This window comes from Bombus vancouverensis, chromosome 16, assembly GCF_051014615.1.
Source record: "Bombus vancouverensis nearcticus chromosome 16, iyBomVanc1_principal, whole genome shotgun sequence".
Taxonomy (NCBI): Eukaryota; Metazoa; Arthropoda; class Insecta; order Hymenoptera; family Apidae; genus Bombus; species Bombus vancouverensis.
This window is the reverse complement of record NC_134926.1, coordinates 7,634,522-7,659,933: the sequence shown is the minus strand read 5'-3', so window position 1 is coordinate 7,659,933 and position 25,412 is coordinate 7,634,522. Positions and strand designations below refer to the sequence as shown.

General features: G+C 34.5%; 3 protein-coding genes and 1 long non-coding RNA gene across 18 annotated transcripts; 2 read left to right on the top strand and 2 right to left on the bottom strand.

Annotated features, from left to right (window-relative positions):
* Nucleotides 1-756: 756 nt before the first annotated feature.
* LOC143303762 (uncharacterized) lies at nucleotides 757-15,460 on the top strand. 2 transcript variants are annotated; one of them, XR_013060393.1, is made up of 4 exons: nucleotides 757-1,212; nucleotides 8,183-8,353; nucleotides 9,774-9,865; nucleotides 15,127-15,460. It is a non-coding gene; the product is annotated as an uncharacterized LOC143303762 (long non-coding RNA). The 2 variants fall into 2 exon arrangements; XR_013060392.1 differs by lacking the exon at nucleotides 757-1,212 and having other exon boundaries at nucleotides 8,107-8,353.
* On the bottom strand, nucleotides 3,415-20,481 carry LOC117161128 (sex-lethal homolog). 10 transcript variants are annotated; one of them, XR_013060388.1, is made up of 7 exons: nucleotides 20,165-20,474; nucleotides 16,158-16,464; nucleotides 15,907-16,082; nucleotides 15,706-15,819; nucleotides 14,749-14,909; nucleotides 8,852-9,212; nucleotides 8,041-8,111 (listed from the first exon to the last, which is right to left on the bottom strand). XR_013060388.1 is itself a non-coding variant. In XM_033342408.2 (6 exons), exons 1-6 carry the CDS (start codon nucleotides 20,218-20,220, stop codon nucleotides 7,855-7,857), a joined length of 1,071 nt encoding a protein of 356 aa, XP_033198299.1. In that variant the 5' UTR covers nucleotides 20,221-20,473; the 3' UTR covers nucleotides 3,415-7,854. The 10 variants fall into 10 exon arrangements, 9 of the variants coding, with proteins under 9 accessions (XP_033198299.1, XP_033198300.1, XP_033198301.1 ...); XM_033342408.2 differs by lacking the exon at nucleotides 8,852-9,212 and having other exon boundaries at nucleotides 3,415-8,111; nucleotides 20,165-20,473; XM_033342409.2 differs by lacking the exon at nucleotides 8,852-9,212 and having other exon boundaries at nucleotides 3,415-8,111; nucleotides 16,158-16,660; nucleotides 20,165-20,470.
* Nucleotides 20,482-20,947: 466 nt separating this feature from the next.
* LOC117161130 (uncharacterized) lies at nucleotides 20,948-23,249 on the bottom strand. 4 transcript variants are annotated; one of them, XM_076625552.1, is made up of 4 exons: nucleotides 23,071-23,127; nucleotides 22,501-22,624; nucleotides 22,094-22,434; nucleotides 20,948-21,518 (listed from the first exon to the last, which is right to left on the bottom strand). In XM_076625552.1, exons 1-4 carry the CDS (start codon nucleotides 23,110-23,112, stop codon nucleotides 21,240-21,242), a joined length of 786 nt encoding a protein of 261 aa, XP_076481667.1. In that variant the 5' UTR covers nucleotides 23,113-23,127; the 3' UTR covers nucleotides 20,948-21,239. The 4 variants fall into 4 exon arrangements, with proteins under 4 accessions (XP_076481667.1, XP_033198313.1, XP_033198312.1 ...); XM_033342422.2 differs by lacking the exon at nucleotides 23,071-23,127 and adding an exon at nucleotides 23,194-23,249 and having other exon boundaries at nucleotides 20,949-21,518; XM_033342421.2 differs by having other exon boundaries at nucleotides 20,949-21,518; nucleotides 23,021-23,135.
* A 254-nt stretch (nucleotides 23,250-23,503) lies between these two features.
* Nucleotides 23,504-25,396, top strand: HDAC3 (histone deacetylase 3). 2 transcript variants are annotated; one of them, XM_033342403.2, is made up of 2 exons: nucleotides 23,504-24,116; nucleotides 24,194-25,396. In XM_033342403.2, the coding sequence occupies exons 1-2, from the start codon at nucleotides 24,038-24,040 to the stop codon at nucleotides 25,216-25,218; spliced, it is 1,104 nt and encodes a 367-aa protein (XP_033198294.1). In that variant the 5' UTR covers nucleotides 23,504-24,037; the 3' UTR covers nucleotides 25,219-25,396. The 2 variants fall into 2 exon arrangements, with proteins under 2 accessions (XP_033198294.1, XP_033198293.1); XM_033342402.2 differs by having other exon boundaries at nucleotides 23,504-25,396.
* The last annotated feature ends 16 nt before the right edge of the window (nucleotides 25,397-25,412 follow it).

Here is a 25,412-nt window from a genome sequence, read left to right as displayed (position 1 = left end):
TCCCCTTTTAGGTAGGTTCTGAACAACTTCAAAACGTTGATACATTTTCAATGGAAATGTGTCCTCTGATCAGACATTAACTTATATCTAAATGCTTTTCCTATTCTATTTCCTTTAAAATTTTATTTTCAAATTCATTGTGTTAAAAATTAAATATAGTAGATCTATATCAATATATATATAATTTTGTATTTTTATAAATGTACGTGAAGAGACGGAATCTAAATAGAGATTTATGTTACCTATTAAATATTATAATAAATATCCCTAACTAAGTTATTTAATTATTACAAATGAAGCCTTTAATAGCGTTAAAAATAAAATATAATGGATTGCTAACTACCAAAATCGCTAATTACTATGAATAGAGATTCCAGTTCACGGTAAATCCCTTTGATACTTGACTAATTATTTACAAACAGTATTTTCAATGCTTCTGGAAATAGAGCATACGTATTTCCTACCTAACAGCAACCAGTTTTACTTGCGAGGAGTGTGAAGACAATATCGATGAACCGATTAAGAGAGTTGCAGGTCTGAAAGTCGCATTGGCACTAAAATTAATGCGGTCAAAATTCACATAGCGATCCACTTAGCAATTACATTTGCCGGCCAACAGAGAAGAAGCCACGCATCCCGCGTCCAAATGTCCCCTCTTCACTCGGAGAACCGCACCACGTGTTTCTTTCTCTCGGAATCCTCCCTTCTCCGCAGCTGGTCTGCAAATCAAGTTCACTGTTCAGTCGCCCTCGGGACATCGTGCTGGATGGCTATAGTATATTGTGTCTTCATCAATTTCGCACGTTTTCTCACTCAACAAAACTGGTTCAAACCGTTTCAGACCGTGTAGTGTTGATGCAGTCTCTATTTACGTTCAGTTTTATGTTTCAGTTTCTGTCCTCTTAATCATTTAATTATTGTTTATGTAAAGAAGAAGAGGTTATTAGTTATTAGTTCGGTCTAATAATTCTTGTAGAACGAAATTGAAGAAAACGTATTCGTTAATATCATAGTGTCCGAAAGCTGCTATTGTAACCTTCCTGTGATCCCGTGGATATCGCGCTGGGCGGAAACGAATATCTTTTTGTGGGCCACGCGTGTTTGGTAAGCTGATCTATCGGGTGTTCCATGAAGCACGGATATGGGCCGCTGTTCTATCTCCTGGATCAACTGATTTTCATCTCTAACACCTCCAGTTACGTCTCAATACATGTAATTCAACTTCCTTAATTGTATCTGATATTTAGATCGCATAGTTCATTACAATTTAACAGATTTTAAGTATTGTCAATTTTTAAAAGAATCATAGATATCTATCTATTGATAATCTAAGCTATTATATGTAGTAAAAGCTACAGATTCAAATTCAGCAATTTAGGATTTCAAAGGTAATATTAAACTTCTCTTCAGTTTCACAATACTTAGAATTGAATGGTAATCTAACAGCGGCGATTAAAATAGAAATTCAAAGGCTTTCAATGAAGTTATTGTTCGATATGGTTCCGGATGTCACAGCTGTCTCATATACAGTAATTATAACGTGAATGCAAATGGACTTTCCAGGCAGGTCAAGGCTTGGCTCAACTGGCTACGTTACTTCTAATATTCCTTTTTGGCTCCTTTTATTTCCAATCGATTGCGTGTGACTTGAATTAACTTGACACAGTTCATGCAACTTAGAAACGATCGTTCAAAATAAAAATTAAATATTGGAAGTATATAATATGTACGTACATTCTCAGTTGCGCTGAAAAGTGATCTCAAGCGTATAGCACGGTGCATCGACGCTAGCTTGTTGATTCACTCGAGAAAAATCAACTACATACAGCGTAACGTGTATGAGTCATCCTGGGTCACAACAATAATACTACTCGGAAAGATTCTCGTTCCGCTCTGCCAGGGAATCTTCAAAGCGTTTCCGACTGAGAATTCAGTTGTTAGACCAGGTTCCGTATTCTGGTTTCATTTTCTTCAAATAATTTTTTTCATTTTTACGATCCCTATTGTAAACTTCCAAGTGTATTGCGATGCAAATTCTTCGTCAAATCATATTTCTAATTAGCACGATTTAATATACAGATCTAAAAATTAATAATAATAAGAAAATAAGATAATTTGGAAGTTGTGTTTTTAAAAGAACGAACTTCGCTTTTAAATTAAATGATAGATTAAATAATTCTTAGATTACTTCTTTTAATTCCATTAATTCGATCAAAACGTAGTTTTTCCATGTATTGTGATTCAATTATTTGTGAACTCGAGGCAGCTGAGGTTGTTATCGGTCTACTAGAAAAACATTCCAGGTGGTCCTGTCAAAGCGGGTCGACTGAATGCATTTCAAAGGCCTCACGTGGCCCTCATGATTGCGCAATCATTCGCTCTGTGAGCAGAGAAGTCGATGATGCTGAAGACCACAGACTACGTTGTTTAGCTACCAAGAAAGAAAAGACTTCTTTGTTGCTAATCTCTCCCCTCGTTTCTCTCCTCTTTTCAGTTACTATTAAAATTATTTTCATACCATGAAAATATTCTTCTCATTTTTCATATCTCTTATTGACAACTCAAACATGATTTCTGATATCAAAATCTTTTTTATTGCTAATGCTAAATCAAATTCAATTTCATCTCAAAAAATTACAGTGTTGCACTACTTAGCTGGAAAGATTATCGAAGAAATTATAATCTAATTGAATCTTTGCTTCAGTAAAATTAAGTCTAATATTAAGTTTCAAAATTTTCTTAGAGCTTTCATGTAAAGATAGATAATGGAAGAAAAAATACAGCAACACGTGGAACACTCATCCTCACCATGCGTGAAGCAGATGTTCATGTTTCACTTGATGCCAGCCGACGGCAGCGTTTCGAGCTGGGGAGTGCTGCCGGCTTTCCGCGGGTGTTGCCCAGGGAAAAAGAGGCAAGCAGAAAAACGAGGGGAGGGAAAACGCTTCAGGTCAAGGGATGAAGGTAATCATGGCTAACAAACTAGAAAAATTCTCTGTAATCGTGTCAAGAGAGAGACCAGTGACTCTGAGTTACCCTTAAATGTTGCACGTGTCAAAGGACGCTTACCATGCTAGGGCTTACTCTTCAAATCACTTTGATCAACATTTTATATCGATCCTAGACGAACGATATTCATCTAGTTGACGTTTTCATATAGGAAAAAAAAGTTGTCGAGGAGGTCCTCTTCAATTTAGATTAACCTAACTCTTGATTAGCAGGGTTGCGAAGAAGATCCAGAATGGATTGGATAATTTGGTTCTTAAGAGGCCTGCAGGTTCAGGTTGCTTCAGGTTATTAACCCAGGTTCCTTAATGGTTTCTGTAATGTGTTTTCAGTGAATTAAATATCTGGATATTAATTGGTACTAATTGTGGTACTAGGATTATTGAAAAAAGTTGAAAAAACAATTGATTTATATTGCAGATATTGTTCTAAGAGCGTTCATTTAATATTTATTTTGAAATATTTAGATTCAGGTTTAAATTAGAGAATGTTATCTATAATTTATGCCATTTTATAGGCTTAACATACATATCAAACTTCCAAATATAATTTCATCCAATATCTGATGACAGGAGACTCGTAGGAAGAATTGCAGAAAATTGTACATTTTATTTATTTCAGCCTGGAATTTATGAAGAAAGAAATATCCATGTCTTTTGTTGTGCTTAGCTATAAATCTACCAAAAGTGATATCTTGTGCAGCTATCCGCCCCTTCCTGTTTCCTCTTTGCAAGTAGCTGGGCTAATCTCTAAACCGCAGCATCCTGTGGGTGTACAAGTTGAACAGTTATAAAATTCCTGCTCGAATCACAAGAACACTCAGTCAAAAGACAATCTCCCTAGAATGTACATCATGGACCAAGCTGATTTTTGTTTCTGATCCTTCTTCCAACATCTCAGTGTTACTGTGTACAATGTGACAAAAATCAATTCTACATAGCATGTAAAAGTGTTTAAGTCTGAATCTGGAATTTGAACAGTGACAATTGGGCATTGAATGGGGAATAATTTGCATTTACTTGCAGTATTGTCACAAGGAGTGTTCTGGAATTGTGGAAATGATCCTGAACTGGCTACGTTGCGGCTCGTCATCGGGCACTTTGCTGCTTTACAAACGCAAGCTGCCTTTTGAAGGGCAACACCGTACTCAGTGAATCGCATCAGTGAACATTTTTTCTTCTCTTCATTCACGTCGTTAACAATTACTGAACTTTTTTTTCATTGTTCTTTGTACATGGGTGTAGAAATAAAAAAAAAAGAAAAACGAGAAAAAAAGTGGTAAGTCGTGGCTTTAGGCGACCACAATAAATAATCATGCATTCTGAACAATCTGCTGACTGTTTTTTTTTCTCGTCCTCTATCAACAAACACACAACCAGCAGAGCTCTCCATATTTCTTTTTTTACAGACATTTTATTTCGTCTTAAATAATTAGTTCTTATATAACTACCAATTAAAGAGAGAGGGAGAAAGAGAGAGAGAGAGAGAGAGAAAGACTGAGAGAGAAAGAGAGTATGTGATCGTATGAATGTTGTTAACAAAATGACATTAGCGATCATCGTGTTACGGAAATTCTAATGATTCCGTCGGTAAAGTAAAACAATTTCCTATGTAACGTGATAGCAATCTTTCCCTTTTTTTTTTTTAAAGAGATTACATGTTCGTCATCGAATAATATAAAGTGCAATGTCTGTTATGCCCGCGGTGAATGCAGTTGCAACTATAAACGGATTAGCTCCGTTTCTTCGCTGCGATTAATTTAAAAGAAAAAAAAATAAAACAAAGAGGAAGAAGAAATGAGAAATAAGAACGTAGAAGAAAAAAAAGAAAGATTTAGCGATTATTTTGCGATGATAATAATAAGGCAATTTCAATGTTTAAAATTGTTCGCGTAAAATTTGTCACCTATAAAAAGTCAGTCTCATTTTTGTCTACGACGTGCCGTGATAATGACGTAATTTCAATTACAAGTTATGTACAATTTGCGGCGATACAGTGGACAACGGTGGTGCTTTGCATTTTCTTTCTTCGTTTCCCTTTTTTTTTTTTTTTTTTTTTTTTGAACTTTTTAAATATAACGATCTACGTATAAGAATGACGATCTACGGATCATATTCTTAATCATACAAAAATAAGCTAAGCTGTTTTTCAATATTTTGCCGGAGTTCTAGGAGGAAAATGAAACTAAAAGGCTTCGTTCAACAAAGTTATTTCGCAACCACCGTGGTCCAATGCCATTCGGAGCGTAGGAAACACAGTTTCCTTATACGCTGACTCCGATAAAAACTCTTTTTCTTAACGTTAAACTTTCGATAAAGTTTCAAGAGTTAGAACCATTAAAAAAAAAAATGTACAACAACACGTAGAACTCTTAGCTTCTGCCCTCAACGTGCCTCCCGTTTCCTCCTCATTTAAAAGTATTAAAACGTTCAACTATCAAGGAAAAAGGAGGCTTCTGGTTTAGCCAGCCTCTTGCTGGCTTTCATAGCACTCGAGCGATCGTGAAGCTGATCAAAGCTAAGAGAAACACTGTTTCACGAGTATCGTATATCCTTATTCAAATTGAACTACAATAAGAGGCACTCTGCTGGCCAAAAATACAAGAATTATCTGACTTGTTAACAAACTTGCAAAGATTCAGTTTAATGGCAGGTACTTGATTAGGATTACAGCAAAATAATCAACAGGTACTTGATTATCTATGTTTGTTAGCTTAACACTTAGCCAACCGAATAGGGAGATCTCCCCATTTTAAAATATGTCGCTGCATAACCGAACGGGGAGCTTTCTCATTTTGACCTTAATAACGTGTTTTCTTTTTTCTTTTTCTTGTGATCAATTATTGTTTACCTGGAATTGTTCTCAATTAATTGCGCCACTTTTTCTGCTTTTATAAAGTACAGTATACAATAAAATACACCAATTTAGTGGTGTTAAAATTAATTAAAAAGTTACGCTATCAGTTATAACTAGATAAAGTTATAATCGAATGATACCATACTATAAAAAAATATTAAGATACATTATGAATTTTTAATTTCACGTTCAAGTCGTGTTATTTATCTTCAGTCATCTTTAATGTTTTTAATTTTATCTATATCTTTTTATACTTTCAATATGTACTCTTAATTTGATGTTTTATATAAACAATATGTGAAATCATTAAACAAAATCATTACCGTAAAATATAATTGACCACTTAAATAATTTTTAGACTTCTTTGTTTTTCAAGTAGTGAATAATAGTCCACGTTATTTGGAAAAATGCGCGATAGACAGCGTATAGGTTGGCTTGTCCATTACGGTGAGAAACGTATAGCTCGCTGTGGCGCGTGCGATTGATTAAGTGTTAAGCAAGGTAAGAATTCATTAATAGACTACGAATATTTATGCAAATTTTTATGAAATGGATTCTACACAGAAATTTCATTTGAGTACTACTCTTGACATTTTATATACTTTTGCCTATTATGTGTATCTTTGCATTCATAAATTTTCCATAAATGCCTGAATATTCGCAGTCTATTCATTAAAATATATGTTTACAGGACTCGAGTAAAAGTTGTAAGATTAGGTAGAACTTAATTGAAACAATCATTACAAGACTATTTGCAATTGAAACAGTTGATATGAACAGTTTCAAAGTATCGAGTACCAGTTCAGTTTGCTGTCCGTTATTGAAAACATCTTGGATTTTAGCCTGCAGTATACCTCACAACAATCTCCTTAAATGTTAGTCAGGATAAAAGGGTTGTTCGCATCGCGTTCGCGTTTCGAATGCAAGAAAGATAGAATCTCACGAGAATTCGTCTATCAACGGTCTCAGAGGTGCGATAACAGAGCTAATTTAGCACAGCGTAACTTTGTTACCGAATCTCGACCAAACTCAGCGTAACATGGGCACAGACTCGATAACCAAACGTTCTTTTTCCTGTTTGTTCTTTCTTTCATTTTTTTAGCTTTCCCTTTGTACCTTAACGCAATAAAACATTCGAGGATCATTATTTTGTCGGCGGTAATGAACGCCAATTAATTTAAACGCACAATGGAACGAAGATATTAAAGCTAGATACGGAAAAGAGGGATAAGATATTAACGATAAAAAGCGACGTAGAAATAGCGATGGGTCCAGCATCATACTCTCCTCCTATCGTCATCAAACGTTCTTTCTGATATATATCGTTCCGAAATGTTCGCACTATTCCTTCTAGCGACTCTTGAATACCTCGAAACAAAATAATTAGCAGAAACTGATGGCGACACAATGCAACAATTACGATCTTTAACCTCGTTAAACACTGATGATTATGTTACGTTACTTATTTACGTTATTTGGAGGGCTTCGAATGGACACACAGTTTCGAAGCGTTCAAGACAACATCTTCGGCGATATGCAAGACCTCGAGAGACGTTCTTTTAACAAAGTCTAACGACTGAACACCCATCGCCGGATGTACAATACTAGGTGTTCTGAGCTTTGGTACAGGCACGTAGAAACATTAAATACTATGCGTAATAATTTACACATCCTTGATCAGTCAGTCCTCAAGCATCTCGAGCTGAACGTCGTTGGAGACATATGAGGGAAGTCGTAGTATAAGGACGCTAGGCTGCTCAAGTTATACCCTGTGTGTCTTTTTGTCTCTATACTGTTTAATCGAAGCAGCCTTTTATCGATCCTGGTTGCGTCTTCATGGTGTCTCCTTGATTTCACGATCGCTCGAGGGTAACGTATGCTTATTCGGCAGAGTTACGAACGACAACGGTCGTCGCTGCTTGGTCTCCGGTCGGACGAAGAAAGATACATAGTTGGTGCTGTCTTGCGAGCCAGATCGTCGACGACGCTAGGTCACCAGAAGTGGGACTGCACATAGCCGCCGCCCATACCGATAGGATTGAAGCGATGTGGGTGTATCTTCTCCATCCTCATGGCGCCAGGGCCGCCACTTCCGCCGAGGAAACTGCTGTGTGGCCCGCCACGCGGCCCGAAACCACCTCCCGCTCTTCCTAACATTCCTGGCCCACCTCCACTGATACCCATGCCCATTCCTGGTGGTCCACCAATTCCCCTGCCTCTTCCTCCACCTCCCAGGCCGCCTCCAGCACCTGAAAACATTTCACTAATCAGTATCATCGATAATTTTTTTAGAAATGAAAATTCTTCTTTTAATTTCCAGGTTAAGAATGGAATAGTTCTAAAGGAAACCGGCGAGAATATACATAAACAGGTAGATGGTGTATAGAATAAAGTGGACAGATGCTGATTGTTCGTTTCTAATCATTTTAATCAAATTTAACGAGCGACTACAGAATCACGTAGACCCGTGTAGCAACAAGGAATAAGAAAGGTATGAGATACTTATGCAGGGGGCGTGTCTGAAAAAATCTCGAGCAAACTTGTCGTGTTTTGTCCTGATGATGACTATGATTCCCGTTTGTTTATTCTTTTTCAAGCAATTCAAGTATCCTCTCTGTTGAGTGGGGTAATAATGATGATTAGACTGCGGATTTTTATGAACATAACTAAAGAAATGGTACCTAAATGGAAATTTGTTTCAAATGTGTACTAAATATTATAATGAATACTGTACTGCTTAATTAGCGTTTAAATACGAATATTCTATATATTAAACCATCTCATAAGTAATATGGTCGCTAATTTTTGTATACTAAATGAAAATAAAACATTGCATGATGGCAATTGACCAGTACAGTTAATCAGTATGATTTTATTTCTTATAATTCTTTATCTTTTTCTGAAGCTTTTTATCTCAATTTTATAAAACTTCAGTAGTAACAATTTTCATTCTTTTAAACTTAATTGTCAGAAAAACTGTGTTACTTACGAGGTAGCCCGATACTTTTGCATATTATATGCATGGTGTGCATGTTTGAACCTTCAAATCTTCCATAAATGAATAAAAATCCGCAGTCTAATGATGATATATCGGAATCAACTATATTGGATAAGTGGGATATCATCAGCACAAAAGCCATAAGTATGTTGTTAGGCCAGTTTCTCGATACGACTCGACGCACGTATTTCGTGCGTTGAACACACGTTTTCTTAAATGGAAATGTTCGTACAACAATTGTCGTTTAGTCTACCCATATACCACATAGTTGTAGTTCTCTACTATATCAATGTAACGTGTCCTGTGTGTGTATCATGTATGCGTGTGTCTCTTTACAGATGCGCAGAGTGAACTGGAAATCGAAAAGAAACGCTTAATTAGGTTATGTTAGAAATATCTTCTCCGCTTAAAACAATGAATTACAAGAGAAAAATTGTGCTTGGTAATTACGATCAGTTCTAAATAGTTGGGAGGGGGGGGGCGTTATTTTGCAGATGATAGCGCCACTTCCGGTTCACTCTGCATCTTGCAAATATGTCGATCATTTTAAACGCTAGAATCGAATCTAATTTTCGGTAAAGTGAGATCAATTAATTACAGTAAAACGTTGATCGCATAACCGTGTTTTTTCGATTTTCTCTCCTTTTTTTAAATATTCGTTTCGGTAGAAGAAAAAGAAAAATACGATGATGAATATATTATTGGGAATGTCGCAGGCATTTTCAACCGAGACATAATTCTCTGTCCCCTCCAATTTCGTCGCTCTCAAGTTACTCTGTAAAAATCTTTCTAGATAAATGATAAATTCTTACGACATTTTTTCCCAATTTTTACTTAAAATTCCACATATTACAATTTTTCTAGAGGAATATTTTCACGTGTTCTGAATAAATTTTTGAAACTTTTAATATAGGAATTGGATGATGAATTTTTCTGGTGATTTTTCGACTCAAGAAGAAGAGAATGAGAGAGAAGAGAAAAAGCAAGAGAGCGAGGAAAAGAGAAGTAAGCTTTTATCCGTTGTATATCCCGGATACTCCACTTCTTTCTTTCTTTTATTCATTCTCTCGTTAGTTATTTCCTTATTCCATATCACAGCCATCGTTAGCACTACTAGACTTCGGGATTATAACCATTTTCGCACAATCTTCGATCCGTTAGACCTTACAATTTACTACTTAACATGTTAAGTTAAAAATTAGAATTTCGATTTATTTACACTGGACACTCGCGTCGTTCTTTCATCCATAAACGTAATCATTTTTATTGCTCTCATTCAATATTATTGCGACAATGGGAACGATCGTTTCTACTTTTTAAATTTTATTGTTATTACCAGAGTTCCTAGGGAATTTTTATATCTTTCTGAAATAATCTCCATTTTGATTTTTATTCCTCTCAAATGCTTTTTTCTTTCGGTTTCTTCTTCTTTCTTTTTTTCTTTTTTGGAAAGAACAACGTGAGATCATTTCATAACATGAATATATTCTAAAGGAATATTTGAAAATCTTACTCATTAACCCGACTAACTTAAGTACTAATTAAATTCTCGGTGTTAAATTATCCCAGCTTCCTATTATTTTACCATTCCTCTTTTTTCAGCCCTATCGCAGCGACCGATCCGTCTGTCTTTTACTTGTTCTTTAATTCGAATTTCGCAGCGATAGGAATTTTACAACAGACGCAATTGTGTGCAAAGGGCTCAAATACCAGCGCATTCGCAATATTAAATTCCTAAAGAGTTTCTATTTTCTAAATCCCAAATTTTTCGTCAATCGGGAATGCATAATCCTATGTATAAAGTCTGTCTTTCTTTTGATTATTATTTTCATTTTTCAAGCTTTTTCCAGATTTTTATTAACTCATTTTAATTTAATTAAATTCATTCTCGCTAGTCAAATCATATCTTATGTTTATCAAGTACATTACATCTGAATAATAATAATTGAAAAAATTAATTGAAAAATGTCTTATTAATCTGTAGAAACTGAACTCTAAGCTAACTTACTGAGAAGCCAACCATTCTAATCATTTCTCTACAGACTATTCAATACTAATCATATTTATTTATGTTAATCATCCACATTATTATTACAATTTCAATTTTTTATAACATATATAATTTTATATAAATAAATTTGAATCTTGTGTAAATAAAGAAACAATTTATTCAAGCGAAAAAAGATCATGCACTCCCGTTCTTGATCATGCACCTGAACGTGTTATTAATATAGGAGCAAGATGAATCGTACCTCCTACCAAGGGAGATCTATTATTTTCTAACGTCAATACGGACCATATATCGAAAGCGTCCACGTCATAATTATACTTCGAACAGTCGCGAAAAGTCGACTAAAAAAAGGAACGATTGTCAGGGTCGTAGGAGATACGTGTGTTTCTCATATATTTTAGCTAATTCGAAATTCACCATTTTTTCTCGACCGATTCATATATATATATAATATATATTTATATTTATGTATTTAGCATTAAAAGGACGAAAGTTAGTAACAGCGAAGATCGTTTAACCTTATAACATGGAAAAATGGCGATCAATTCGAAAGGACGATTGCCATTTTTCCTTTCGTTCAATATTGTTGCTTCAGCAACGACATATCACCAAATACAATGCTTCTTTTCAAGCCTATTCGCTTGTCTACTGTTCGAATTATCTTTAGAAAGACAATTTTCGTCGGCAAATTTCATCCATTAGTTTTACAAGACGAGGTATAATTTATCTAATGAGAATAAATAGTCGCGATTCGTCTTACAGGATGAATGAATATACTGATATTCATATATATATATATATGAATATATATTTACTATCTATACAGTCCACTGAGAAATCGATATCAGTGAACACAATGAACAAAGTATCGATTAACGGACAGTCGTAAAAATTGTGCAATCTTTGCAAGGAAGGACTCGTCTAGCTATTCAGAGTTGTTGAACTGGGCATTACTTAATAGTTCTATCTAAGTAAAACCCAGAAACGTCCTCTTTTTTCTTGTTCAACACATTGACCATCAAAATATTGGACACTACTATCCATTGTTAACACAGTTAATCAACTTTCTGAGCAGTTATCTTTGATACGATATAAGATTAATTAATGAGTGTCTTCTATATTTTGTGTCAAAGTGTTAAATCAAACTCTGCTAGCAGTAAAACCGTATCGTAAAGCTCCTCTTTATTGGAGGAGAGTCTTCGAACCACAGACTTCTTGCCTGATAGATTACAAAGTACTCGTTTACATTCGTTGAGCAAATTGTGTGGTTGTTTATTGAATTACAAACAGTTGTGCTTTGTGTTAAGATCAGGCTTAAGCCTGAGGAACTTTACATCTTGTTATTATAATACAAAAGCAAAGTCGAATAAAGTTAGGATTCACATAGAAAAAAAGAATTAATCCTAAAATATTGAATCAGAAAGCAACAGTTTGTTCCTCTTGACTAAGAATCTGTTTTCTCCAGTTACAATTAACGGTAGTAACAATTGTGCTTGGTATTAAGCGCACTTAATCATGCCAATCTCATTACACCAATAGGAATTCATAGTATCATAACTGCAAGGGTAACAACGAGTACCAAACAAGAAATTGCGTTCTTCTTTTAATAAAGGTAATGCGCATAACGCTGGTATTTATTCCTGGTTGGGTACAGACGTTCTCCTTTGTGGATTGGCGAGCATAGAAATGAAAATGATTCATGTTAAAGAGTTATACGAAACACTTGGAGACAAATGCAGTTGGACAAATAGTTTCATTAAAATAGGTGGACAGTGCAACACTTGTAAGCCTAAAAATTCTTTATGTCCGTTTAATTTGCGTATTATCCACCTAGTAAATTAGACTTAGACCTTTAAATATGATGGAATGTCAGATATGAAGAGGAAACTATTTATCTAAATACATCTGTCCACTACTGTATATGATAATCGCTTGAAAGAGGACACAGCCATGCACTGAGCAAGTTTTCTGTCAAAGCCACACGTTTCTGCAAATGCAATCTGTCCAGAACTAACCATAGATTAGCAACGACGCTCATTAAATAATAATTATTCGCAGGCATACAACAACTTATGTGACAGGAGAGCTGCGTGCTTTATACACTGCTCCAAATTCTTTTCTACAGGGAACATAATATTCTTTTGATGAATTAATTTATGTAGTTCTTTGATATTATTTCAAAAATATTCTTATTTTGAGCAGTGTATAAACAAATCGCAAAACATCGTGTTACGAAGAATCCTACTCAGAACGTACATATTTCCTTTGAACATACATATTTCCTTGTGTTTTAAAAAAACCTTAAGCCCTAATTAATTATAATTAGAAAGACATAAAAAGAAAAAAACAAGTATCTCGCACGCACGTTCATCATTGAAGGATCATAAGAGGAAGCAACAAATATCTTCTTAAACAGAAAATGTATTTCCAAAGTCTTAAATAAGTAACAAAACATATATGTATATGTAATACGAAACGGTATGTCTTACCAAAAGAAAGTACAAAAAACAGCTTAAAGACGTACATAATTATACAATAATTTGCTGACACAAAAATGTATAGAACTAGGATGATGCTCCATAGCATGGTTTGAACAAATTTGAGAAACGATGAGGCAAAATCAACATAGTAACAGCAGCATCGGCAACTAGAAAAACAGAGTTACAATTTCGTTGACCAGGCAATGTCCAAAAAAAACAAACTTCTAAAAAACCAGCCTTGTGTGCAGAATACAACTTAGCGAGTGTTTCTCTTTTTTCTTTCAATAATCACAAGCTGCCACTGATTCTAGCAGGATACGACATATTTCAGTCTTTTTTTTCTTTTCATTTCTTGCTTTTTGTCCACTAAAGATCATCACACACAAAAACATTTCTATCACAGCGACACTACATGTTTGCATTCTTGTCTGTTTCATTAATACTGTCTTTTGGGTCCGTCTGCAAGGAGATTTTTCATTCTTTCATCAACTGAACACCACTGTCAGAAGAGATCTTCTATGTTTCTTACTTTTTTTTTTCTTTTTCTTTCTTTTCTTATTTTTCAATTTCACGTGAAACAATCTCATGCGCACAAAGTCAAAAAAACTTGTAACAAAAACAGAAAGAACACAGAGAAACAAAACAGGCGCGACAAGAAACGTGTCTCCACACATTCGCAGAGAATCTGCTGCATTATTCGTTGCGCGCATTAGAACGCAAACAGCATTTTCAATCTTCGCTGTACATTGATTTAGATGCAGCCATATCTGGCAAACAATTCAAATGTTAGACATGATCTCACATTTACACGCCGTCAATGATGCGAACGCTCTTTCGAAGAAAAATTTCAAATTAGAAGAGATCATTCGCATCCTGGACAACGTGTTTCAGATAGACATAGAAATTTTGTACACCTTGCAACTACGTTACAAAATTTGTTACAATGACCATTACCCTCTGTTCTCGCAATTACGCGCGTATCATTGCAAGAAAAAGAAAAGAAACGGAGAAAACTAACACGACAATTTGAAAAAATCAGGAACTAAGGAAAAAGTGAGAGAAAACGATAGAGACAGGAATAAATAGAGATGTGTTCTATGGAAAAATGATCTTTCAAAATCTTAGTGCTTCTACGGTTCAACAATATGCCGATAACAAAACAATGGTTTACTGCGATTTTAGTAAGATTCATAGAAAGCCAAAATGCAGATCTGACCTGTCAGTAAAAATCAAATATCATAATTATTCACAAATTAAGATTTATAATACATAATGTTCTTTATGAAATTTGTATTTTTACAATTTGTTCTTCAAGGAAGTAATTTCTACTGTCAGGTTGAGAACGAAAGAAACTCGGGCAAGACTAATTGTCTATCAAGAAAATCGAAACTACTTACCTCGACTCTGGTTATAACCAGCCTGCCATCCAGCGTAGTATGCCGCTTTCTGCTTTCCGTGTTCCTCCGCGATTTTTACGCTAAGTGGCTCTGATCCACCTTCTGGTATCGTACCGTGTAGTCGTGCGATTGCTTCTTGTGCTTCTTCCCGCTTGTCAAATCTATAGGGACACAGTAACCAGAAACAAACATTAAAAATCAACCAAAAAGGTTTACTTGGCAATGGACGCGAGTAACCCCTGCCAGATCTATGTAATAACGTATGAGGTTGAGATTGAAAGAACTATCTAGAGCATGCTATATAGAACACGAGTTAACGAGTCCTTAAATCTGCCAAAATTAAGAAATTTGTCAAACTAGTTTCGATTCTATTTCCAGATGCTTGACACACTTCCCAGACTATTTTCCTACAACAAACCAGAAATCTAGTTGCATGCACAATTCACGATGGCTAACTAGGTCAGTGGTCGGTAAATCGAAATTATGCAAGTGAAACAAACGGCAGAGGAACGGTACAAAAATAATTTGGCACCAAAGATCTCGGAAAATAAATACAGGTATCCAACACGCGCGGATACGAATTGCATAATGACTAGGCAGTTTTTGTCTACTATGTATCAACAGCTGTATCTGTCAATTAATAACTGCTCCAATTTTCTAAGCACATGGTGTACGTATAATGAAAACAATAAAAATGTAATTGATCAACCAATACATAGAGAATACATTTCTATGAATACTTCCATCATAGTTTGTTACCAGCATGGGATGTTATGTTACTAATTATGACAAGAATGGCAATGCGCCAAGGAGTATGAGCTTATATTTTTCATTAGCATGACAATTTGCCTTTTAATGCTAAATGGAACTGTCTCTTTGTAATACATTTTCACAAGACTACTTGATAGTACTAGATGATTTTGAGAATGGGATGCTACAAAAGTGAAAGAAACATACCTCACGAATGCTACACCCCTTGGTAATCCAGTGAGCTTATCTTTTAAAATGTTCTTTTGCACGATATTTCCGTATTTGCTAAATATATCATCAATTTGACTTTCAGTTATATTTCTGAAACAAACATGATGTAATATCATTACTATACGTTCCAATTTTTATCTACTAATAGATAAATTTATATTAAATATCATAATATACCTTGGCAAATTTGTTACATAAAGATTAGTTTCTTTGATCTCCTCACCAGATGGCCGTGCAAAAGACACTTTTAGCCTTTTATTCTGGACTTGGAGTCCATTTAAAGTACTTATAGCAGTGGCTGCATCTTCTGCTTTCGCATAATTAACAAAGCCGAACCCGTAACTATATCCTGTCTATAAAATAAAATGATAAATGTAGATTCTTGTAAAAATATATAAATTGATTATAGTTTCATGTAATGCACCTACTTTATAATCTTTCATAACACGACAAGATTCCACAGGTCCGATAGTTACAAACAAACTATAAAGATCTTTCTCTGTCATACTCTGTGGAAGATAATTGATGATCAAATTCGTTCTTGGTTCTTCATTGCCTTTGGTTTGTTGTTGTTGTTGCTGTTGCTGCTGTTGTGGCTGGGGTTGCTGCTCCCGTTGATCTGTCATTTTGGTAAATTCTTGTTCTATTTTCTGACTCTCCGTTTGATTCTGTGGTTCTTGTTGATCTGTTGTTGCTGGCTGTGAGTTCTGTGGCTCTGACTGCTGCGTACTCCACCTGATACGTCCCAGCATAATCGTTGATGGGGTCAGCAAATACAAAAAATATAAACAAAATCATTACTACGTTTTCCCCGTGCAATGCCATGATCGTTGCTCTGTCTGCGCTTTTGAATGCTCTCATTTTCTTTAAGCAATTGAAAATAAATAGAAAATAAATCTGCATATATACATATATGTATATGATGCCAGACCTGTGTGTCAGAAACAAACAAACAAAGGCAAGTAAGGACAAAACGGAACCAGCAAGAGTAGCCATGAATGAAACCAACATAAATCAAACCAATAACGTAGCATGTCAATCGTGAAACTAAACAGAAAGATATCACTTAGCTAACAAACAGCTACCAAAGTAACATATAATAGTTCAATTTCCAGATATAATGCAAATACTAGTGTACTCCTATATAAAATGCTTATGTATCATAACCTTTTTACATGAAAATGTAACAGAGGTGATAAATGTGTATATGAATGGACAAACTGACTAAAAAATTAGCTCCATTTTAATACGATTTTAACAATGAGTACCCGTGAAGGTGTCCTAGAACGAGGGTATCTATTTTTCAATGTAGCAATGTTTCTCTACTCGTAAGCACGTTCATCGAATTGTGAAAAAAAAGGGGGAGGAGAGCACGCTTCGTTGACGAGAACTTCCGCGTATTCGATCGCTTGTGTCTGGTTTTGTTTATTATTTACGCGCTCGTGCTCGATTTTTATTAGCGACTTGAGAACGCGTTTCTTCATTTCGTTGTCATTCATTAGCGAGTCAGTGATGAATTCTCTCGAGGTAATGTAACGGCTGAGTCAACGCTAGAAGGAGATGGAGAAAGAAAAATAATGGAGGGAAAAAGAGAGAAGGAAATCAGAATTAGGAGTTGAGTGAGAGAAAGTAACCCTTTGGCCTTATTTTGAAGAAGCCCGGGGAAAAGGCCCGGCAGATTCGTGAATCGACCAAGCTGTCAGAATATGGAGGGAGTGAGAGGAAAAGAGGGCACCAGAGCAGGCGAAGGAAAAGGACAGACGGACCTGAAGATATAAACCTTAGTTTAATGAGTGGTTATATGGGAGTGTGGAAATAAGATATACATACCGAAGCGGGAAGAAGATGTGAAGAAAAAAACTGTCGTGTATAGTGGGAGAAGAGCAGCGAAAAGGTGCAGTGCATTCACTCTCACTTGTGTCACGCGCGTATATGCAACTCTCTGGCTTAATGCACGCCAACAATTATGTAAGCGAATCGTTGCACCATCACGAATAATGCACACACTTGATTATCATACGTCGATGGTCTTTAGTGTGGTTCAATTGATTTCACAGAGAAGGGCTCGATACATAGAGAAATGGAGTAGTTAGCGAGCGAAGAATCGCGGAGGAACGTAACACGATGCGAACGACACGGCGTACGCAAACGTACTGAGCCCCAGCCCTGACCTGCCTCGCGCGGCACCCTCTCGCGGCACGCTACCCCACTACGCTACTCTTACTCCGAACAAACTTACAGAGTGTTTCAATTCTTTGGTACATTTCAAATCTGTACCTAATATTATTAAGACCTTTCTAGCACAGTAATTTACCGACTAATATTATTAATATATTATATAATTACATTAGATATAGTAATTATAATTATATTATAATACACTATGTACACGTTATAATTATTAGTACCAGAATGGAAATACCTCTCCGTTAGTACTAATAATATTAGTAAATTTAAAAATTAGAAGTTGTAGTTAGAAGTAAAAAATATTATTATATAAATATTCAATAATATTATATATGCTTGATTAACAACTTTTTTACAGTGGTTATATATTTCCACTGTAGGGGGCTGTCTTGTACGATTGAATTGATATTACGAACGCAATTTTACAAGTGCATACATATGGTGCAAGACCTCGATTAACTAATAATATTAGTAAGCTCACAAGTTAGAAGTTCTAGTTAAAAATACAAGACATAATTTATGTAAATATCAAATATATGTTATGTTTGATCAAAAATCTTTTCACAAAAAATTGTAATATTTTCTCTGTACAGGGCCGTTTTGCACAATTGATCTAATATTATTATCGAAATTTTACATGTATGCATATGTATTACTAGGTACATATATTAACTCCCTAACAAATGAAACGCCCAGTACAATGGGGATGCGCATGGAGCGGGACATCCCGCCTAAATTTCTGGCGCATGTTTACACGAATCCGGGGCCTATGCCAATTTCTCTCATTATTCTATTCTTTCGACGTCGATTTTTAAATAGAATAAATCTATGACTACTAGTTTTCAAAATTATTCTGTTCTTAATGTTCATTATAATCACTTAATACAGAAAATCGTTAAAAAGAATTATAGCCGCGATTTTATAAATAAAATTAATGTACCATTTCTACGCGAAAGACAGAAAATTTAATTTTTTGAACACTATTATTATATATTGTGTATGGATGTGTAACTAAATTTGCAAACACATTTTTGTTAAACATACCTTGGCAATGCCTCCCAATAAGGAACTGCGAACATCGCAAATGTAACGCGCGACTTTACTATGCAGCTTGAGTTTCACGTGATATTGAAAAAGCTTGTACAATCCTATCGCAGTAAGATTTTACGAAACCAGAACCGACATACTTTGTTCTTGTTTGGGTCGCACAACCGTCATTTTTCTTTTACACCCTATTTTGTTTCAGGAAACGAGGTTACTCTTTTAATCGGTGGAATTTATCTGCATTATACTTGTCCTATTTATACGTATATTACATATAAGAAAAGGGAAAAAGGCGATAACGCTGCTCAAAATAAGTACATAACGTATCTAATAACTAAATTGCAAATTTTTATGCAAATACATATTTTGGAGAAAGTAATTTAAAAAACTAGAACCTTGGTAGAAAATTGTTTTATCTATCAAGTATAAGAGAAGATATAGAAAACAGTATACTTATATAGGTATTTTTTCATATTAGATATTTTTTCATAGATTCTCTGCATTTTTATATCTTAAAATACTGCATAAATGCATAAAAATCTTCGGCCTAATTATTAGTAGCTGTTTATGCATTTGGAGGAAATTTAAGGGTGCAAAGGTCTGCAGAATCCATACACTATGCAAAATTATGTAAAATATCTAAAGTAGGGTAATTATTATAATATTTATTGTTAGTAGATAAAACAACTTTCTATTTAAATTCTGTTTTCTTAGTTATGTTCATAAAAATATAATAGTGCATCAAAGCCCGCAGTCTACTAATAATAATTTTAAATATCAATATTTCGTTATATACGTAGGTATTCTAAAAATTCTAAAAATCCAGTCTCTCTTAAGTTCTCAAGCCACTGCATTGCGCTATTATACACTACCACCACAAGCCTACTTCCGGGAAACTTAACACGATGGTTCCTTCGGTTTATCTAAAATTCGATATTTCATCCAAATTATCATACACCAAACAAAAGTAGAAACAGCAATACAATAAATATCATCTAAACTTTCAAAAGATATAAAAATATAATGTTAAGATATGTAAACAACAGTTTTATGTATTAAAAATACAACGACCACAATTTCTAACCTCGATATAGATTCCATGACTAATAAAACGCAATAGATTGTTAGCAAGCAATTTTTTCGATCTTTTTGTCAACGTAAAATGTTTTCAGCTAAGAAAATCAAGTTTAAATAGGAAACTTACCCCGCTTGGGGATTCATACTGCCTTGCATACGTTCGTTTTGTTCGTGTGTGGCCATCCCGAGCGTACGCGAAACATAACACTAAGTGTTAGAGTATCTTCTGTCGTAGTGGGCGATTTTTCATTTTCGCGTATCGGTCGTGTCGCATTCACGATGCTTTTCGGATGCACTGGCGCATTTTATAGAAATTTCCTTTTTTCACGACTGCGCTACCAACATGCACGTGCGCACTAACTATAATGAAATATACCGTGGTTCCCGCTCCGAGATTGCTTCGAATTTTTTAATCAGCTTTGAAAATGCAATTCTAGCACTCCATGGAAAATTTTTTCTGCAAATTCGTTGCACAGATGATTTCGCTCGCTAGTGAGTTGAAATCGTTCAGGTTACTACCACCTGCGACGCTTTGCAATAAACGACAAACAAAGCACGAATAATGAATATGGGAAATATACGATTACAATCTCCTTATCCATGTCATGTTTTGTTTGAAACAGATGAGAAATTAAATACACAATTAAATGTAACGAATCGTAGGAAGATTGATAGCAGTTGATCGTAGAGGTTAGATTACTTAAGTTTCTTTTAGATGTTGATTTTTCGTAGAAGTTAGATTTCTTAGTTCTTAATCGTTTTGTTTTATTTGAAACAGATAAGAAATTAAAGTTCCTTCTGGAAGTTAAGTTCCTTCTGGAGTACTGATTTCTATTGTTTCTTAAAATCTTATAACTGAAAAGTTAAATATCTTGTTTAGATTAATTACTTAATACGTTTGACTTAAAGAGTTCCTTATGCTTCTTCTTTATTTGATATTGCAGTAATAATAATTATCAATATAAATATGTATAAAAAAGTATAAATAGATTATACATTACATGTACATGTAAAGTAGTTTGATATCATAGATAACATGTTAGAGAGATACAAATATGTCAAAGTAGATCACTAGCTTAATTAAAATCGAATAAATAATTCAATTGTATGTTGCACAAGGCACACAATCCTGAATGCATTGCTGGGAATTAAAGAGATCATTCAAGTAACATTTAAGAAAAGTATAACTAAAGAAAGAGATTTTATCTCAACATAGAGAATCCTTTAGCTCTGGTGAAACGGAATGGCCTACATTGGATATATCGTGTATTCATTCCTGGAGGAGTATGCACTGGTGTTTCATTGTTCTCTTTGTTCCACGCATGTCTTGGAGATTCTATGCCAAAAGGACTATAAAGCTTTGTTGGTGTTCTACCAAGGAGCTGGCGAGAACGAGTCTGGGGAGTTTGCATTTTACAAATGCTATTTGGAGATTGTTGCTCCTCCAATCTTTGACGTCTACGTGTGGAACTCTTAAACTTCTATGTAATAAATAAAATAATATTGATTTAGAGAATTCAATCATATTGTTATTGAATATAATATTGCTATTCTTTTATTTGAGTATTATTATACTGTGAATGTTTCTGCATTATGAGTAGTTTGCAGTTGCATATTTACCCTCAAACATCAAAGCAACAAATCATTCTGATTGTATACCATAGTGAGCTAATAAGCTTTGAAGATATTTAATAAGGAATACTTTAAAATGTCAAAAAGAAAATCATGATATGAACTATGGTGTGAAATCAGAAGCAATGATAATGAATTTTACTTTGACTTTTTAGACATTTCCCCTGATTATATTATTAGTGTTCATTTAACAAAAATAAATTTCACAGACAATTAAAATATAATAAAACATATACAATGAATATAATATACAAAACCATACAAAATATCTAAAAATAAAGTATTTATTGCAGTAGACAGAGAGATTAAACATTCCTATTTAAGTTCCATTGTTTTATATATATATATTTGTCAAAACATAAATATGCACGAACATCTATAACTTAGTTATTACTATTACTTTTTTCTTGAGAATTTATCTCACCTGTGAAATAGTTCCAAAAGTTGTACGTACAGAAGATATAGTTTTTGATAACTTTTCGGCTCCGCTTCGCAGAGCACGTCTAGAATCCGCTGACATATTTCCAAGACTTAAATTGTTCCAGCTACGGTCACCTGTTTGCTTATCTTTTGACATTTTCTCCTTACAGGAATCTCCGGACTTTTCCTTCTCGAAACGATCCTGGAGGCGTCGTCTCAGCTTTTTCGTGATCTCCGGTGAATTTTTGACATTCAGAACTTCCCGGTGAAACGTGAACGAAACGCTACGTGAATCCGGCCGCATACTTTCTAAACTGTTATTACTTGGCCAGTCAATTACGGTTTCTAACGCATAGAAACGACTACTTTTTAAATGTTAATTAACACTCTGTGGATAAATAATAAAAAAACCTGCAGTATTCGATTCATCCCTTGGAATACGTTGGAAGCGTCGTTGCCAACCGCCAATGTCCCGAAAACAAGAATGGCTGCGGCCTATCAAATCAATTTGGCACAGCATCCATTTCAAAACATCCTGAAAATTAATGGAAATTGGCCTATTTATCCATCGTCTTTAGAATTAACTTGTAAATTGTCATTATTAGGATGCGGATGTTTATAGAGTATTACATTTTTATGAACATGACTAAAGAAATAGAATCTAAATAGAAATTTATTTCATCTATTAAATATTAAAATAACTATTCTACTTTAGATACTTTTATGTATTATATACATTTTGTAAATTTTTGAGATTTTAAATTTCCCAAAAATTCATAAACATGAGCGATCTAGTCATTGTACACTGCAATGAAATTTCGATTCACAGCTGATCAAATTTGAAAAGATGCCACTTGATTCTCTGCAAGAGTATCGATTTTTCATCCTAATAAAAAAAAATGTATAATAATGTATATAAGTATGTATGTACATTCTTTATTATATTTTAGGTTATCACTATTACACTGCGGATTTTTGTACATTTATAAGAAATAGTAATTTGTCACAATGCACAAAATGCATGCGAAATGCAAAAATTATAAAATATCCAAATACAGTACTCTATAATATTTAGTAGGTAAAATAATTTTCTGCCTACATTACATTTTTTAAATTATATTTATAAAAGCACTTAGCTTAACTGAACTTAAAATTACGAGCATCACAAAAAAAATAAATAACTAACAATAAGTAATAATAAAATAATAATATAAATTTTTTAGGAAAAACATTGATAAATTCCAACAATATTCGTTTTACTGTAAGTATTATATGAAGTAGTATATTTTAAAAGAATGGGAAAGGTATTACAAAAGTATATGTTTGTTGTGTTTTTTTAAATATCGTCACATTTAATGAATTAGCATTTGGCGAGGTAAATAAAACCACGTGATCAAAATCTAGGGGAAAATAGTTAGAATTCAAATGCTTGTAAATGGAGTAAAAAAACTGTCAGAGCGATGCTTAAAAATTGGTTATGTTTGTGCATGCATTACAAGTGCTAATATTATAATTTTTAATCTTATCGGGTTGATTGTGGTTCACTGTTCAATGGAAGTTGAACGTAAAATTCTTCGTGTTCTACTTTAGTCGATGGATCTTTTGACTGAAAAGATACTTGGGTGATATTTGATTCTCATAGCGTTACATTCTGACATTCTAAAAATAAGCGCTAATTATTACATATACAAAAAATATTGAAGAATTTTAATTATTTTGTCACTCATAACGATGTTGTAAATATAGTTTGATGAAGGAAAAATATTTATATTATATAAGTATATACTCGCATATTTTGATAACCTATCCCAAAAAACTAACCTCAAAATGAGTTACAACAAAAAGGTATCATACTTCTACAATCCAGACGTAGGAAATTTCCATTATGGCCCCGGACATCCAATGAAGCCTCACAGACTTGCTGTAATCCACAGTTTAGTATTAAATTATGGTTTGCACAAGAAGATGCAGATCTATCGTCCATATCGTGCAAGCACCCATGATATGTGTCGCTTTCATTCAGACGAGTATGTTGAGTTTTTACAAAGAGTGACTCCACAAAACTTGCAAGGATACACCAAATATCTAAGTCACTTTAACGTAGGTGATGACTGTCCTGTTTTTGAAGGATTATTTGATTTCTGCTCCATGTACACGGGTGCTTCTCTGGAAGGTGCTACGAAACTGAATAATAATTGCTGTGACATTGCTATTAATTGGAGTGGAGGACTGCACCATGCAAAGAAATTTGAAGCTTCTGGTTTCTGTTACATTAATGATATCGTAATAGCAATCTTAGAATTGTTGAAATACCATGCTAGAGTACTTTATATAGATATAGATGTCCACCATGGGGATGGAGTACAAGAAGCATTTTATCTCACAGATAGAGTGATGACGGTATCTTTTCACAAGTATGGAAACTATTTCTTTCCTGGTACTGGAGATATGTATGAAATCGGAGCAGAAAGTGGACGATATTATTCTGTTAATGTACCTTTGAAAGAAGGCATTGATGATACATCTTATGTTCAAGTATTTAAGCCTGTTATATCTCATGTAATGGAGTTCTTCCAACCAACTGCTATAGTTCTACAATGTGGAGCAGATTCGCTCGCTAATGATCGTCTTGGCTGTTTTAGTTTGAGCACAAAAGGTCATGGAGAATGTGTGAAATTCGTGAGAGACCTAAATGTGCCATTGCTTACTGTTGGAGGAGGGGGATATACGTTGCGTAATGTCGCGCGTTGCTGGACCTACGAAAGCTCTTTGCTTGTCGATGAACAAATCAGTAATGAGCTACCCTACACAGAATACCTAGAGTACTTCGCACCAGACTTTACATTGCATCCTGATGTTGTAACCAGACAAGACAATGCGAATAGCAAACAGTATTTGGAGGCTATTACGAGACACGTTTACGATAACTTGAAAATGATTCAACACTCTCCAAGTGTCCAAATGCAGGATGTTCCATGCGATGCGTTGCCTCCAGAGGAAGAAAGGCAACCAGAACCTGACCCTGACTCCAGGCAAAATACACAGGACACTGATAAGATAGTTGAACCAAATAATGAGTATTATTCCGGAGAAAAAGATCAGGACAAAATGGACGTAAGTGAATCGTGATAAACGTCCGGACAAATTAAACATAAAATAGAAATAACGTCGTAGTAGGAAACCGACTATCTACACCAGTATAAAACAAGAAAGGATTGAAAACTAATTTCTCTTGACGCGAAACTTGTAAATACTATACACAAAACTTGTAAATATCATCGATTCATTAAAAAGACTTTTTTCTTAATTTGTGCATTTACCAA